The sequence below is a fragment of the Triplophysa rosa genome, linkage group LG12, assembly GCF_024868665.1.
Source record: "Triplophysa rosa linkage group LG12, Trosa_1v2, whole genome shotgun sequence".
NCBI lineage: Eukaryota > Metazoa > Chordata > Actinopteri > Cypriniformes > Nemacheilidae > Triplophysa > Triplophysa rosa.
This window is the reverse complement of record NC_079901.1, coordinates 23,471,170-23,489,516: the sequence shown is the minus strand read 5'-3', so window position 1 is coordinate 23,489,516 and position 18,347 is coordinate 23,471,170. Positions and strand designations below refer to the sequence as shown.

At 40.4% G+C, this 18,347-nt stretch overlaps 1 protein-coding gene across 2 annotated transcripts; it reads left to right on the top strand.

Annotated features, from left to right (window-relative positions):
* The first annotated feature begins 5,008 nt into the window (after positions 1-5,008).
* Positions 5,009-15,562, top strand: slitrk3a (SLIT and NTRK-like family, member 3a). 2 transcript variants are annotated; one of them, XM_057347491.1, is made up of 3 exons: positions 5,009-5,652; positions 5,975-6,051; positions 6,979-15,562. In XM_057347491.1, the coding sequence occupies exon 3, from the start codon at positions 7,020-7,022 to the stop codon at positions 9,633-9,635; it is 2,616 nt and encodes an 871-aa protein (XP_057203474.1). In that variant the 5' UTR covers positions 5,009-5,652; positions 5,975-6,051; positions 6,979-7,019; the 3' UTR covers positions 9,636-15,562. The 2 variants fall into 2 exon arrangements, with proteins under 2 accessions (XP_057203474.1, XP_057203475.1); XM_057347492.1 differs by lacking the exons at positions 5,009-5,652; positions 5,975-6,051 and adding an exon at positions 6,071-6,263.
* Positions 15,563-18,347: the final 2,785 nt, after the last annotated feature.

Below are 18,347 nucleotides of genomic sequence, written 5' to 3'. Positions count from 1 at the left end.
ATTCCTCATCTGTGGCTCAAAGACAAAGTTGTGATGTGCAAGCCAAAGAGAGAAGAACAAAGTAGGCCAGTCCTATATCTGTTTCAGAGAGCTGCTGGGTACACGGCAGTTAAAACTCATACTGCTTAGAAAAGCATGCGCACAAAATGTATTTTTAGTGGCTTTGTTAAACTCATCTCGATTACAGTTAAAACGAGGCCCAAAACTGAAGTATTATATTTAGTCATATTACTCATGCAGTTTGGTTTGTGCTACAGACATATTTTCTAAACTTATGCAGCCTGATGTGGGAATGGAATGCCTTTAAATTTCAATGCGATTTTTATATTATACCATAGACTAACATTAAATGTTGTCACAGAGAGTTGAGGATAGCATAATCATGCATGTGGAAACACTTTAACGGCATCTTAACACTTAAAGTCCCTGTGAACTGGAAGTTGCGATCGTTTTTACTTCCGTATTCTGAGATAAGCTATTTACTATAAACGCTGCAATATTTCATGAAAAAAAGAATTATCGTTTTTTATTTCACTGGGACTTTAAAACGTATTATTAATATAAGTATTAAATCAATGCTCTTGCATTCACCAGTAATAAACATCATAATGCTAAGTTTTGCACAGCACAACTTGCATTTTCATCCGAATACGTAAGAATCCAATTTGTTCTTTGCTGTTAAAATGTCTCTTTGGGATCTCCAAAATGGCCGGAGCCTTTGGACCATCAAGAGGCAGAAAACGAGTCTTGTGTGCAATAATGTGATATAAATACACTCATGCCATCTAATTCTTTCTACTTCATATAATCTCTGATTAATTATGTCCTACTTCTCTCCCACTGTCACATTGTCAGATAGGATGAGGTGTTTATACAGGTGTGGGCACGAAGGGTGATGGGCCTGTTAACATTTCAGCTTACTGTGCTAAATTTCAGCCTATTAGTACTTCCTTTGCATGATTAAACCCCCATATCGCCTTCTCTCCGGCTCTGCCTCTTCCGAAACGGTAAATGAGTATACCTCTGAGATACAACCCTGGCAGAACGGGACAGATTTAGGCCAGAATAAGTGCGTAAAGAATAAAGATGCAAAGCTAATGAAATTAGTCTTTTTCCCTTCTTCCATTATGACATTGATACGCATCTCGCGCTAACCACTATTTTGGTGACAAGAATGAAACCTCATTGTACTCTGAAATGAAAATACTTGTATCCTAAAATAGAAGAAGCCTCATTTAGTTGAGTGTTTATGAAGGCAGTGTGAATCATTGTGTTAAAACACAGGGTGGTCAGAATAGTGTTTCATTGCCTGAGAAACCCTGCCTCTTATTTTCAAGATTCTTTATTGTTCCTATTAGCAGCTCCCCTTGAGGAAGAAGAAAGCAGGTGTTTTGAGACGGCCTCTTCTGTTTTGCTAGCTTTGGGGAAAATCCTCTCAGTAACGTCTCGTGACCCCATTGAGGATGAAAAGCCAGTTTGTTTGACCCAGAAGACAGGGAAGAAAGCAGGTTCCACACTAAAACACCAAATCAAAGAGAATTTGAAAAAAGCCCCGTCATACTCAATATTTTTGGAGCTCTTTTGATGTTCTGGGTCAGGAACCTCAGCTAAACACTATAGAGCCAGCCAAGCAAGTGGGGCGTTTTTTTCCAGCTTCTGGCGAAGTTTATTCGGGCTTTCAAAGGGATACCTCGACGACTAAATGACGGAAGAGCTGCTAATTTCAGATGCAGAGAAACAAATCGATGAATAATGCAAATTGGAGGTTTTCAAAGATGTAAATATGTATTACCAGAGGGATAACAGTATTGCTCCGAATCTCTTTCATAGCTCAGGAGATTTACTTGCGTTTCATTTAAGTATCAACTTAGTCTCAGATGTTTCTCCAAAAATGTATTGGAGAGGTAAAACAATCTAGATTTGGGTAAATTTGATGAGAGATGTTTGAGTTCATTTTGAGATCTTCAGTAATATAGATTTTTGATTGCAGACTCGTTGAGCTCTCCTCTGAATCGTTGAGATCCCTTCTGAAGCTCCAATGGAGACATTTGTGAGATTTCAGACTTTTTTTTAGGAGAAATATAAGTTTCTATTTGCTTTTCTTTTCATCTCCTTGATATATAATATATAAGAAGTCCCTCTACAAGTTAAGTCTACAAATTGTTTTATCTGATTGCTTAGATCCTGTTTTATAAATGATACCAACAATGGTGTGAGACAAGTTGCGTGTAAAAGTTTGATACTTAACATTAGGAAAATGTAATGGTGATCTGGATGTTATCGGTTTTGACCACACAATGGGTTCAAATCCACAAGTCTGTCTGTTTTCTAGTTCAAATCGGAGCATGAGTATAAATTCTGTTTTGTATGTTTCAACATTCTGTTGCGAGATTTACAACAGCTTAAGAATAAGATGTTAAAAGAGTGCAGGTAGTATTGTGGTGAAATTGAACAGACTAGAGGCAATTTCCTTGATAAAATTGAGATTTATCTGGATGTTTGTTGTGGATAGGGGCATGTTCTCCACGTTCTAATAATCCTTGTGGTATTTATTGTCTTTGGCACAAGGGTGGCATGCCCACGGGGATGGCACAGACAGTACCCTGACTTTCTGCCATGGTGAAACACGGCCAACTGTCTCGCTCTCACATTGTTATTTTTAGGTGCCATTCGTCCAAAGATTCATGTGCGTCCGTGACCTGATACATCTAGAGGAACTGAAGCCCAGCGTGACGCCTGCCTCAATTCAGCACATCTATTGACTTTGTTGACCATGACTATACATGGCCGGGTGTAAAGTGATGAAATATTCCAACGCGTCAGCATTTATTTAAAATAAAGAATATTCTGACACGGTCTGACACAAACATGGTCTTGCAGAGAAACGGCACATGTAGAGGAATAAGCATTCCGCTTTCATCAAAGTGAAATATCTGTAAATAGCCTTTCCAATGTCGAGTCGTGCCGCTGTCACTGTGAGTAATGGTCTCTCCGTGAAGGGCTGGACATGTCAAGTACTTTAGCGATGGAAGACAAGTTTGCATATGATGGACGTTGCCATATTTCTGTCTTTTATAGCGGACAGATTCAAGCGTACCTGATGAACCGTGACAGAGTGACGCAACGAGGAAGATAAAAAAAACCTTGTGTATTATTGATACGTTCTGTGGTGTAGATTTTATTTGTTAATTGTTCTGTTTGCAGCTGGGAGACAATCTGTCTTTTTTTGCCCTAAATGAACCAGACGTGATAAATGATTAGATAACCTCATACTGTATGGACAGAACAAGAATCCAAAATAACAAATAAAATAGCAACATGTTATTCCCAGGATTGAGGCAAAAAGACCGAAAAGGGGGATTTAAGAGTGAATGACGGGTAGAAATGAAAGAGCTTCAACACAACATGATTGAGTGACAGTTTTACACACCGCTGCACACTATCCAGGGTGCGTCTCTTAAACCTTCTCTTGTAACACCTCTTCCTGAGCTTTCTCCTTCTTACCCTCTCTCTCTCTCTCTCTCTCTCTCTCTCTCTCTCTCTCTCTCTCTCTCTCTCGCTCTCTCTCTCTCTCTCTCTCTCAAAGATATTAATCCTTGTGATGGTTCTCTGATGACAAACACTGATCAGCCAATCAGAAGAGGCCTGTAGGTGGAGCTTGTTGTTTATGTCGGGTCTATGTGAACCATGTGAATGGTGAGTATGGTCACATACGTTTCCAGTTCAATCTGGAATGCTGATGGATATTTACAGTTTGGGAGATTCAATAGTTTAAGTGCTTGATGCTGATTGGTCAATAGCTGTAGTTCATTTACAAAAATGCAGCTACTGTAGACCTATTCGCAGAATTGTTTTTTTTTGCTGTTATAGCTTATCTTTATGTTGACTGTGACTGTGTTCATGTCAAAGACCATAACTTCTCACGGACAGAGGGTGTGTAATTTTGCATCACCCTAACTTTGCAGCCTTGGATTTCTTCACAATATAGCACGACCTCTCGAAGCTTATTGCCTTTCTCCACAATTAAAAAATAATGATGGTAAACAGAGAATGAAAATAGAATGAGAAGACAAAGTTTAAACAGATAAGAAAATGAGGACATATTAGGGTTAGAACTAAAAGCACTCCAGATTTTTGGTAGTAAAAGTTAAATTTAGTCATTAAGCACATGCTTTCATACAAAGAAACGTGCAAATGAGCAACATCACAGCAGTTTAATTGGCTTATCATACAAGAGCCAACTACATTTGCAGAACAAAAATGGCAAGTTTTAGGAATTATCTAGAGCAGTACTGAGCTGGAAAAGTATAGTTCAATAGCAGCATAGTATAATATACAAATAGGTAATATACGTTTATGTTCATGTTAATTATTTTGTCTGGTTAAATTAACTTGAAAAAAAAAAATTCTAACTCAAGGTCTGTGCCAGTAATATGACAAATTTGGGATGAGTGAATACATATGTTGACTATCCATAATAATCAAACATGACAGCCATGATAGTTATAACTGTGAGCATCATCGTAATTCTGTGGTACTTGATTAAATTGAATTACACATGACTCATGAAATTTACAGCAACATATCATTATGAAATCTTGTGCCGTTTCATGCTTTATAATAAACTTATGTCACTACGACATCAACAAACATTAGCAATATAAATGATTAAGAGCTAAAGTTTATGTAACATTATACCTATCTAAATCATGATGGCATTTCCATGACATTTAACCATCATTACTATTATATCGGGTAATAATGTTTGTTGATGTCAAAAATGAAAGCGTGTGAGAAGGGATACCCCAACACTCCCACACACACTGTGATATGATGCAGAATAAGGGGAGCCTGTCCTCTCCGGTGCCCACGCGCAGAGCTCGGGTGCCCGCTGCAGGCAGGGCGCGGAAAGACAGGACGCGGGATTTTACCTCTGCAGAGAAAACCAAAATGTATACAGTGAGAGGTGGAGTGAATACTGTATGTTATATTAGTTTTATTAAGTTTTTAACAAGCATAGGACCCGGACACTTTGAGAAAGTTAAAAAGTATATTGAGCAAAATTCAACAGACAGCCTAAACCGAATGACAGGAATGGGAAGAGTTAAGTTACTTATGGTGAATAAGATATGACTGTAAATAGGAGTCGGGGAAGAGATGGTCCCAAAACAAAACGTTACATCGCAGATGAGAGAGAGAGAGACAGAGAGGGCGCGCATGGACGCGCGCGCTCCCGGTGCGGCACTCGGCGCGCTCAGCAGCTCGTGCCTCCTCCATCCCAACCCTCTCCGCCAACACCACCGACGCCAACGCCGTCTCTCCAATCTCTGCCCTCTCCCTCCCCGCTCGCGTCTCTTAAAGCTCATTTCCGTGACGATCTGAAGCTTTTTTTCTCCGGCACCATGAGAGACGCCAGTAGCGCAGCAGCGGGACGAACCGAACCGAGCCGCTCCTACCGGACCTGAGCTCTCTCCCGCTTCGGCACGGAAGCAAACCTATATAACAAAAGGGATTTAATTCATATAAATTCTTCTTCATCTCTCTCTTCTTGATCTTTTTGAGAGAGCGAGAGAGGGAGCACACAGGAGACGGAGAGGGAAAGATCCAACAGTCTTTAAACTGATCTTATTTCGGATGATCTGGTGAAGTAAGGTGAGTTTTATGGGTGTGCGTTGTTTAAGACGTTCTGAGACTTTGAAGGTTATAATGACCTGCATAATGTTCGTATTTAATCAAATGATGCATTGATGAATTTCTGATGTAACGGCGCAGAGACTGCCGTACAAATGATCTCGCCAGCTTTCAGTGGTATTTTAGAAAACGCATTCTAATTAAAATGTTTAACGTGTAAGTTTTATATTTAGGTCTCAATTATAAACATTCCTTTATCGGAGCAAGCAGGGTATTTTTATATCTTTTCTGAGATATGAAATATCAAAATTTGGTTTCATTCCAATGCATATTTTTATTTCAGCCAGCGATCGGAGGCAGCCAGGGACCACCCGTCTCCAAACCCGCTGGAGATGTAAAGTTGGACATCACTTAAACCGAGTAGGTATCAGCTGCCTTGGTTGTTCGGAATAGATGGACATTGGGATTGATTGCCAAAGCCGAGACTGGAGATAAGGGTGGGAGGAAAGCAATACAAAGTGAGCTATTCATGGAAAATTGCGAGGACTTTTACCCGTCTCATCTGGGGAAAACAGGATTTTTTTTCGAGGGTTTTTGTTTCTGTAATTCGTTTCCAGGGTCCAGATGCCAAGGTATTCGAATACATTTGCTAATAAGCAGAGTGTGGCATACTCAGCAGCATTTGGCTTTGAGTTTGTCCACTGATCTGCTGATAGCACGCAACTACGATCTGCGCTAATTAAGTGCGTTCAGACTGTGGAAAGCAAATAACCTCCTTTACGCATTAAATGTCTAATCGACAATCTTTTGATGCACCTGTCATCGTTTTTTTATGTTAGTAGACGGATACCGCTGTCACTGTCCTATTTGTATTTATTTATTTCTTATTGTTATTTATTGATATAATGCTGTTTTCAGGAGCATGGTATAGGGCGGTTGTCCAAAAGTAACAGATGTGTTATTTTGCCAAATGCACTCCGTCCTGCACTCTGTTTGTGTGTAATGATGTATTGATATTTTAGTAGACATTTTGTATATCCTAGCGAATTTGTATATTAAATTAAACATTTTAAATGTTTAAGTGCTTTTTCGTGCAGTGCTTTTTCGTGCAGTCCTTGAAAGCCTTAGTGGGTATTTTCAAGCATTTAAGATACGTTTCTTTACCATCGAATGACAGATGTCAAAGCCAAGATTGTGTATGATCTCTATAGTAAACATGTCAGTGATGTCATGATGTGTGGAGAGGTTGCGTATGTTGTGTGGTTCATGGCGCAAAACATTGCAACAGACGTGCGCTCTCCGTCACCTGCTATCTTTTACGCATCTCTTTTTCGTTTGTTTTTGCAGTGCTGTGAAGTGGCTCAACTTCATAAGGACTCGTCGGAAGGATGCTGTGGTTTACCCTGCTAAGCACAATAGCTTTAGGATGGACTACGCCGATCCCTCTGTTGGACGAGTCGGAAGAAATAGACGAGCCTTGTTTTGACCCTTGCTACTGTGAAGTCAAGGAGGGGTTTTTCCACGTCCACTGCGACAGCAAAGGATTTACAAACGTCAGCCAGATCTCTCAGACGTGGACGAGGCCCTTCAAACTCAATCTACAGAGGAACTCTATGCGCAAACTGTATTTTAACAGCTTTTTGCACCTCAACAATGCCGTCGCTCTCAATCTGGGGAACAACGCGCTGCAGGACATACATGTGGGCGCGTTCAACGGGCTGAGCAGTTTGAAAAAGCTCTTTCTGCACGAAAACAAACTAGAGGTGTTCCGAAATGACACCTTTATGGGGCTGGAAAGCCTCGAGTATCTTCAGGCGGATTACAATGTCATCAAGAGGATAGAGAGCGGGGCGTTTCGGAACCTGCACAAACTCAGAGTGCTTATTTTGAACGACAATTTGATACCCGTGCTACCCAATTTATTATTCAGGTCCGTGTCGCTGACGCATCTTGACTTACGCGGCAACCGCTTAAAAATCCTGCCCTATAAAGGGACCTTGGAATACATCGGACGCAGCTTGATGGAAATTCAGCTGGAGGAGAATCCATGGAACTGTGTGTGCGATATAGTCCAGCTTAAAACGTGGCTGGAGCGCATTCCTTACACTGCGCTGGTTGGCGACATTACGTGCGAATACCCCTTTCATTTGCACGGCAAGGACCTTCGGGAGATCAAGAGGAGCGAACTTTGTCCGTTGCTTTCCGAAGCCGAGCTGGAGGCCAAGCATGGCATTCCCAGAATACCGTTTAATAACGAAAACGTCTGGCCCACCAAGCCTTCGTCGATGCTGTCATCTTTTCATAACACAGCCTCCTCGGTGGAGTACAGAGAGAGGCACGTAAAACCAACCAAGCGGCCCAGACCCACAAAAACATCCCCCACGTCCCGTAGCATCTACCCAGGGCTGAATCAGCCCCCAATCGCAGCCTATCAAACCAGACCCCCTATACCAATCATTTGCCCGACGGGATGCACGTGCAATTTACATATCAATGACTTGGGCCTCACCGTCATTTGTAAAGAGAAAGGCTTTCACAACATTTCCGAGCTGCTGCCACGGCCACTCAACGCCAAGAAGCTCTATTTAAGTGGGAATTTGATTCAGAAAATTTACAGGTCGGATTTTTGGAACTTCTCGAGTTTGGATTTATTGCACTTGGGTAACAATCGCATATCGTACGTTCAAGAGGGCGCCTTCATGAATCTGCCGAACTTGAAAAGTTTATACTTGAATGGCAACGACATCGAGAGGCTCACCCCAGGCATGTTTCGCGGTCTGCAATCGCTCAGTTACCTGTATTTCGAGTACAACGTCATTCGAGAGATCCACCCGGCCGCGTTCAGTCTCATGCCAAACCTGCAGCTGGTTTTCCTCAATGACAACCTGCTGCGCACCCTGCCCGTGGACGCGTTCGCCGGCACCTCCCTCGCCAGGCTCAACCTGCGCAACAACTACTTCCTGTACCTGCCCATTAACGGCGTGCTAGAGCACCTCCACTCCATCGTTCAGATCGACCTGCACCAGAACCCTTGGGACTGCTCTTGCGACATCATCCCGCTCAAGCAGTGGATCGAGAAACTCAGCTCCGTCATCGTCGTGGGAGAGGTCATCTGCAAGACTCCCGATTTCGCGCTCGGCAAGGATCTGCGCACGCTCGAGGACGAGGTTATCTGTCCCGAGCTGAAATTCACGGCGTCTTCTCCTGTGCTACCCAAAGACATAACGGCGACCAGCGGCTCTGAGTTGGGATACGCGCCGGCGACGGGAGCTGTCCCTCTCTCGGTGCTGATTCTAAGCCTGCTGGTCCTCATCATCTCAACCGTGTTCGTGGCCGCCGGTCTCTTCGCGTTCGTGCTGCAAAGGAGAAAGAAACTTCCCTTTAGGAAGCGACAGGAGGTGGACCTTACGGGCATCCAGATGCAGTGCAAGATATTCGAGGAGCGACAGAGCGCCTCGCCCGAGAAAGCGCCCGGTCACGTCTACGACTACATCCCCCATCCCGTCACGCAGATGTGTAACAACCCCATTTACAAACCGCGCGAGGGGGAGGTCGAGGGCGAACAGTTCGCAGAAACCAAGGAAAATAACAGCAACTATCGAACTCTTCTGGAGAAAGAGAAGGAATGGACGATGGCCGTGTCCAACTCCCAGCTCAACACCATCGTCACCGTCAATCAGGCCGGTGACATGGCGAGCTTTCACGAGAACGGAGTGCTCTGCCCCACCGTGATCGACAGCCAGAGACCGACACCGACGGTTGGTTTTGTAGACTGCCTTTACGGCACCGTTCCCAAATTAAAGGACATGCACGTTGCGCACGCACACCCCCCCGGAATGCAATACCCCGATTTACAGCAAGACGCCAGATTAAAAGAAACGTTACTTTTCACCACGGGGAAAGGATTCCCCGAGCAAACCCAAAGCGAGTACCTCGAGTTAAGGGCCAAACTCCAAACCAAGCCGGATTACCTCGAAGTCTTGGAGAAATCGTATAGATTTTAATTGAATTGGAAGTCACTTTCACCCCCCCCAACATGCCCAAAAATAATGCGTATCAAAAAAGAAGCATGGCAAAATATATGTATCACACACACACATTGATACAAACACACGCACACACACACACATTTCCCCCAATTCGCTTTGGAGGAAAGGCCATAACTCAGATTTTTCAACGAAGTGCCTTTTTCAGAGTAGCCAGCAATGTTACCACCCATTATTTTTGTACGGATTTGTTGTGGAGCGTAACTATCAAAAGATTATTCAAAGAAGCCTTCGTGCGCCTGGGTTCGAGCCTGGCACCGTTTGTAGATTATTTGCAGTCTGCTGCATGCATCCAAACTGCAGAGGAGGGTATTGATCAAGAACTCCACCTGCTATAGAGATACAGCGTCCTATTTACCCCCCTCAGTGGTCTATTTAATTTTATAACGAAAGACAACAGAGTTATATCTCAAGGACGCACACGAGGATCAATATTTGTGAATATATAGTGACACTTGAAGATTTTATGGAGTTCGACGCACTTTCTTAAGAAAAATGCTTCTGGATATACGATCACTAACGGCTTTTTAAGAAGCACTTTTAATGTTTTCTCTCTCACACACTAAGATTTGACAAAGTTAAAAATGTGCATATATTTATTCTGTAATTTCAGTGAAAGAATTAATTGTAAAGGTAATGTTAAATCAATGTATAGTGATTATGCGTCTGGTATAGACTTCTTAATAAAAATACAAAGTCTTAAATCCAATAAAAAGGGTACCAATGCATATACTGTTTGTGAGAAGTACACTTCACGTGTTGGCATGGCGCTTTGGTGACCGTTTTTGCTCATCAAAACGAATGCTAACATGCACATTAACCTGTCAAGGTGTAACTGCTGCTATCAGAATGAGACAGTCTGATGTCCCTGCCTAAATAAGAGATTGAACAAGAAAAGGAGTTCTTGGATTAGATATGGGTCATTCTGTAAAGTATGTTATTCTACCTGCCATTATCTGTCGACTGCATTACACAACCTTTGAGATGATTTTATGCAGTGTCACTTTTACAAGTGTCCACAAGAGGGAGAAAGAGAGACACCCAGTGATTATATAAGACTAAAGCCTCTAAAAACTCGTTTTGTCAGGTATGTTATACAACTTTGTGACAGTTATGGCTTTTCTATAAAAGTTCTGCTTGTGTGTGTGTGGTGGGAATGGATTTTATTTTTGGTTGGCGATTTACTCTACTATAGAAATAATTGATTTATTTGAGCAGAAGGTCTTTATGGATTTTCTGACCAAAATATTCACAAATGTTTGTCTGTTTGAAGCAGTTGTCGTGTATGTCAAGTTGGTTTGGCTTCTTCTGTGTGCTGTCACTGTTTTAGGAGAAAGTATCACTTCTGGATTGCGTGGTGTTCTTTAACGTTGTCTGGAATCTTCTATATAAGAACAGCTCAGGGGACGTAACAGTTATAGTGACAATGACACCTTGCTGTGGATTACACCCGTGTCGTCCTTTTCTCAATCTTTTAGTGTAATGTTCTCTCTTTACTTCTTTTGCTAAAAGGTAGAGACGCTTATGATGTATGATGTCACTCTCAACAGAGAGAGTAGATATCACAAAATGAATGATGGTCCAAGAGATGACCTGGGTGGAATATGTAATCATAAATGACCTGATATTTTAATGGAATTATTATTAGAATTGTTTAAATTACTGTTGCCGTTCTTTTTAGGGTGAAAAACAATTCAAGATCAAATTGCAATGTCAAACTTATTTATCATACTCTTTCAATCAGTAGGAATGTTTTAGTGACTTCAGTACTCCAAAGAACATGTGATGATTCTAATTGTATTTCAGAATCAGACCATATTTGCTTACATTGTCCTTGACTTGAATACTGCTGTAGTTTACTGCTATGTTTATTTTTCTCAATGCCCTGATACTGACCGCTATTGTGTGTAATTATTCCTTTATTGGTATTGTAGTTTTTTTCTTGCATATCTCTAACAGTACTTTTCCCCAAGGTTATTCTTGACAAGTTGGGGTTATGCTTTCTAAATGATCAGTTGTCTGGTTGGGGTAATCGATACGAATGTCAACTAACTCATTTGTAGTATTGAGTGATTTCATAAATCTGTATTTTTTTGTGGCCCGGTCCCATTGACCTGCACCTTCTGTAAAGTCTTGGTTAATTGTTGTGATTTTTATAATAACTTTATATCGCGCTTTACATAAGCAAGAGAAAATAAAATAAAAGTAATAGAAATTCACAATTATAATAAAATTCAAGGAAAATAACAACAAGATAGAAACAAACAAAGAACAGATAAGAATATAAACAGACTATAAATTATTATATAAAAATGAAAAAAGTTATTATAAAAATGATACTAAACAAATAATACAAAGCAAAACTAAATAAAAAACTATATACGCACATAAATCACAAAAAATCTAAAAGTACGTTTTAAAAAAAGATTTAAAAATAGTAAGAGATGCTGCATTTCAAATCTCGAGGGGTGGGGAATTCCATAATTTTGGAGCCAGAGAGGAAAAAGCCCTGTCGCCCATGGATTTTAATCAAATTGCCGGAACAGTTAATAGACCAGCTTCGGTAGAACGGAGGTTTCATGCTGGAGTGTAGGGTACTAAGAGCTCTGTCAGATATTGTGGCTCCAAATCATTTAAGGCCTTGTTTTTGTTGTGATGTAGTCTGGGAGATGGAGCGCTCAATCTACATTTTACTGTTTCTCATCTCATTCTCATCTCGTTATGGGCATTCAAAATTGCCATAATAAAAAAAAATGCATTATTAACTTATTGAATAAGTTAGCCAAGTATCAAACCAAATAGCATTTCCTTTTTCAACGTCTCAGAACTAACATTTCTAAGCTGATTTTGCAATTAGACTACTTTTAGCTATCCGCAAGGTGACTTTTAATGGATGAAGTTTGTTCCCCTCAAGTCCTAGCAGAGAAACCACAGGTGCAGTTCAACACATTAACCATGGACATGACTTTTAAAAACCAAATTATGTCCATTTGTCTTAAATATATTATTTAAAACTTATTTTAAACTACTACTTTAAAATAAGGGCCCTTGGTTTGGTTTTTTTGGTTATCTAATGCAATGACATGTAAGTGTGGCTTCTGTTTCCAATCATTTGTGGGGTCATTGTATGCATTTGTGTTTGCCTGTTTGAGTTACATGTGTACTTTTCATTGTTGTGGTTAGTGTTTGAAGAGGACTGGAGAATAGAGAATGTCCAATGACTTGTGGTGGTGCTGAATGTCTCTGTCCATGGTGCTGAAACCACATTGTGTGCATATAGAATAGAGATGGACTCCATATCTGTGCTTATCTTTATCACTATACTGTTTACATCTGAAGACTGCAGGGCTGGAATTTGTCACTCTGCAAAATTGCTGTCCAAAGTAAGACTTACATTTTGTATGAATTGTATTAATCTTTCTTAGTGCATGTTTCAGGTTGGATTTTATGCAGCGTATACCGAATATAAAGGCTTTTGTTTGTTTATTAATAATTGATGTATTCAACATCGTATTGTTTCTGTGTAGTGCTGCAGTAAGTCAGAACAGATACACATCCAAGCTCACATGCTGCTGGGCACATGTCATGTTTCTATCTCTGTGTATGTGTGTTAAGTAGAGAGAGAGAGAGATGTATGAAAGCTTTAGAGATTGATCGAAAAGAATTTGCAAGAGCAGGCAGAGAACTCAACTGAATGTGTTTGTGAAAAAAACTTTTATTGAATTTTGTTTGCAATAGCAAGTATTGTGTGTTAGACAGCATTGCGCTCTAGCAGATGTTTAGGTGTGAGCACACAGCCGTTTTCTGTCTCATCGTTGTCTCTTGGTCTTCTTTGCCATGCATTTGTGTAGAACATAGAATGAAAGCAGATAGATAAATGGAGAGAACTGAGGGTTGGGGGAAAGTCATTTGCTGTATAGCAATTTAAAAACATCCACTTATGCTTTACTGGAATCTGCTGTCATTTTTTTAAATAATTTTTTTAAAGCAATCACAGCATTGAGACAAAGTGTCTGAGATCAGAAACATGGATGGGTGGATACACAGTCTATATATAAAGAGAGAAAGCCAAGCCAGAGATGATCATCAACAAACTTAATAAGCACATTGTACCACCAGCACCGAACGAATGAAGAGAGGAATCAAGATTCAGAGGGAGAGAGAGCAGCACTCAGCGCAGATAGAAAGCAAACCCTGGTGATGTACGTGCTGACCCCGCAAGCCGAGCGCTGTGCTCATTTGTGGTGAATATTTCTGGAAATGTTCTGATGGCATTAGCAGGTTCTGTAATGTTTTCAGTGAGGTTTGTGTGAATGCTGAAAGGATGTTGCTGCGTGTACTGTATTATAGAAGGCAGTTAACTTCTCGTGGCTCTTCGAGCTATTAGAATGCACATCGCAATGGTAGAGACACAGCTGAGTGTATCGATCGAAGCCGGCAGTGCCTGCCACCGCTCGATAGAAATATCTATGCAAGTTCTTGATTGTGACTCTACTGGTGTGTGTGTGTGCGAAGTAAGTGCTTGTGGGGGATGGGGAATACTTGAGCATGGGCATTTCAAGGCATAGAAGCATCAGTGATGTTGTGTTTGCTGTCATTTGCTGGTGTGGCACTGTCTTCATTTATAAAGTTACCATGCCCTTAATGCACAAAAAATGGAAACGCAAGTAGAAGGTCAGTTTTATGTACAGTAGTTTGCAGTTATAAACATATAAACCTGTTTTTTTGGACTTCAAATTTTAGAAATTTCTAAAATAAAAATTAGGGAGAAATACATGTATTGTGCTGAAACAATGTCACACTGCAAACAGTTTTAATGTGCTTCTTTGGTAAATGTAATATTTTTCTCTTGATCTGGAGGTACCTTTGGGTTTTGGTCCAAACCAACATTGAATATATACTGTATCATGAGATCCAACCTGTTTGGAAATGTCACTGGACCTCACTGGATGTAAAGGCTCATTACATGATCAAATTACATTGTTTCTTTACATCTAATTCTCTGTGCGTGTTTTTGTGACTGTTAAGGGATAAAAAACATCATAAGCCAGATATAAAATCAATGGAAGTCTATTAAGTGACCTCACTAATATAGTGATAAAAGTTGTATGGGACAACAAAGCAGACATGGTTTTTGGGGAAACTTCCTTTGTCCTCATTAACCAAATCTAAATGGTGAATTTTTAGAATATCAGTCCCTGCAGGAGTTTGCGATTGCAGAATTATCAAACAAACTCAGCTAAATCTGTGGCAAAGTTTAGAGATTGTTACAGATTTTCCGTATAAGATGGCCAAAGACGCGCCATGTGACATCATCAAATCGCGCATTCCGTCAAAACCTCCAAAAGTCAAGCAGACATACTCTTACTATAGGGAGATAGAAGGGTCTGTAACACTTACAATTGGAGAAAGCGTAACGGTGACCAACATCCATTGACATCTATTTAAAAACTAGCCTCTGGTTTTCTTTTGTGTCATAAACGTTGTTGTAAACTTTTGAAACGTTTAAACGAAATGTGATTGGTTGCTCGTCCTGTCAGTCAAAACGGCCTCTTGCCTTGGCAACTTAAAGCGGCCAAGGTTTCCAGACCATCAGTATGAAACTGCTGCATGCCTTTTAATCATATAGGAATTTAATAAATAATGTTTTCACAGATGGTTGTTTTGAAGAAGAACCCTGCTTGCCAATTCAAGTAGTAGAGGAAGAATATAGGGAAGAATATTTGAATTAAAACAGTGGCATCAGTTCTGGATCAGAGGACATCATCCATGTTCACTTCTAGACTTGGTTCAGTCGATTCATGCACAATGAGCAATGATTCTCCGCTATCTCTCTCCTTTGCCTTATGAGCAGAACCTGCTGTTGACTGTTTATTAAAAAGGTTCATTAACACAGAATCACTCATATTCCATCTGTTTCATGTTTGCTCTTGTTAAATCCTCACAAATGACTGTGGAAAATGCATTCCCAGAGGAATCTTCCAAATCTCAGGAGATTTCATCAAGATTCCGGTGTCATTGAACTGATTACTTTAGATGGGCTTCTTCTACTAAATTTCCTCAAATAGACACAAATAAGACATAAAAACGGTCACTTTAGATGATGGTTGATAAACAATTTAAGGCTATAACATTGATGTAGAACAGGGTACTTTTACTCTCCATTTAACATCACTGATGTCTCAGAGAAATACTTGAGATGTTAAAGTGATCTTATTTGTGATTTTTATTCTCTGTAAGCTGCAATTGTGTGGATTCTCTGTATGCACACACAGGTTCTTCTACGGGCACTACAATGACGTCAAAACCAGGATCAGATTGCTTTAAGTGGCCACTACACAGAACATATTCAGTGTCCCCTCTTAATACGCTTTTCCAATTTTCTAATCTTGTTGAGTTTTTTCCTTCCACTGAAGTAGAAAGCGCTGAACAGTTCTGATTTCTGCTGGGAGTTTTTTAAGTTCCCTACCATTTTCATTTTGAACTTAAACCGTGTGAAGTGCATAAACAACAAAATTGTCTAATTGGATGTTGTGCCCTATACAGTGAAGAATCTGTTCAGAGTTAATCTATTGTTTGCGTATTTCACCCTTTATCGGGCAAGTTACCATAATTGGTAACTTAATCGACCAATCACAACGGCGTTTCCATGCATCTCCGTGAGCTTGTATAAGCACATGGACGTCACCCAGTCAATCAATGGAGAACAGTCTACATCACAATAAGTGAAATCATTGCATCTGACCAATCAGGCGTTGCCCGGACGTTTCAAATTTCAGCGTAATTCCAGAATTTTGTGAAACACGGATCTGTAGGATTTCAAGAAATGAGTTAACATTGTTGCTGAAACATGGTGTGATCATATTTAATCATACGCCCCGCCCCGTTCAGGTAAGTAACAAAATGTCCATTTTTAGACATACGCCCGATGCATCTAGTAAGTTTTTCTATCTGGTTCTCAAGAGAGCACCTGGAGATTCGGTTTGGTGCTCACATTGCACATAGTGTGACAAATTATATTTCCTATTAAAAATAAAAGTAAAAAGTAGTTACTTTTTAATGAACAATAAACAAAATAATAAAGTGGGATAGTACTATATTTATATTACTTTAAAGTACACTTAAAATACAATGATAATGTATTTCTTCTTGTTTTTCTTTTTTACATTAGTAAATATTAATTTTCAACACCAATTTTGAAACCTAAAACGACAACCTTTTTGGTTTTTGGCAGGTTGCTGGGAAGTGCACTTGCGAACGCACATGGAGACTTGCGGTGCGGAGCTGGGATCGAGTATAACATAGAGAAACACAAGCTGCGTGCAAGTGTCAAGTTTAAACAGCTTGTCCTTTCAGAAAGTTTAAGAGAAGCGGTGTTTTGGTAGACGTGCAGCGCAGTTCCAGACATTCACAGAGGCTGCGCGTGCCGCCCGCGTGCTTGAAAGCAGATCCCAACAAAGGCGGAGCTACCAATACTCCGTTTTTCATCATTTACACCCAGGTCCGTTTATCACCGGGAACAAACGAGATATCAGTAGATTTGGCAGCATTCAGTACAAACGGAAATCTTATCCAGTATTACATTCAGTCGGTCTAAAACAGTGATTGTGCATCAAAAGGTTTCAACCATGTCAGTACGCAAATGAGCGTTCTAAACTTATTTACAGAGCGCATTTATAATTTTGGTCGCGCATGCGCACCTGCGCACCACTTATGTGCATCCCTGCTTATAATGCATTATAATGTAGGGAAATAGTATTTATTTGTGCATTGAATGTTGCCGTGGGAAGCTTAAACTTAAAACAGCTTTATTATACCTAAATGGTGGGGTGTGACGGTTCAAATTACGCACGGTTCGGTTTGTGTCACGGTTTCGGTTCGGTTCGGTTTGTGCTATGTTCAAGGAAAAGGGACCACTGACAACTAAAAATAAGAACAAATAATCAAGCTACAAGTAACAGCACCAATAAAACAACAGAGCAAAGCAGAAAATAAAATACGATACTGTACAGTAAATGTACCTTTTAAGAAATGGAATAAAGTAATCAAATAAAACATAACATTGCATATGTACAAATTAAATAAAGAAGAATCATAACTGAAGTTACAGGAGCTATTGAGTCACAAGCAGTGAGTGATTTCCTTGACTTTTAACAGACAGCAGAAATATGCTGCTGTCGCTTTATGAGGAATGAAACACATCCAGTACACTGATACTGTACACATGCGTTGTTTTCCGCTCACTTAAGAACCTACTATGTTTGTTAAGATACTCGACAAGAGGGGCATGTTGACCTACTTCGTGTGCGAATTTGTCCGTTTAAGCGCTTCAAAGACAACTCAATATTTGCGCCATGTCTGAGACTTTCCTTGTGCGCGCATCGGGTCTTCTCACAGCGCGCAAGCGCGTTTTCTTCTGCATCATCTTGCACTTAAATGTTTAAATTGGCAAGGCTTGAATGAGTGTAGTTTAAACGGCAACATGTGTTGCTCAGGTCTCACCTGCACTCGCGCGCTCACAACACCCGGGTGATGAAAGCATAAATGACCGTACAGCATACGTCAATCCTATTGAAATTTGTCTACGTTATTTGATTTGTTGTAGGTATTAAATGTGTATCCATCGATACATTAGCTGAACTTTGTCAGTCTGTCTTACACATTATAATT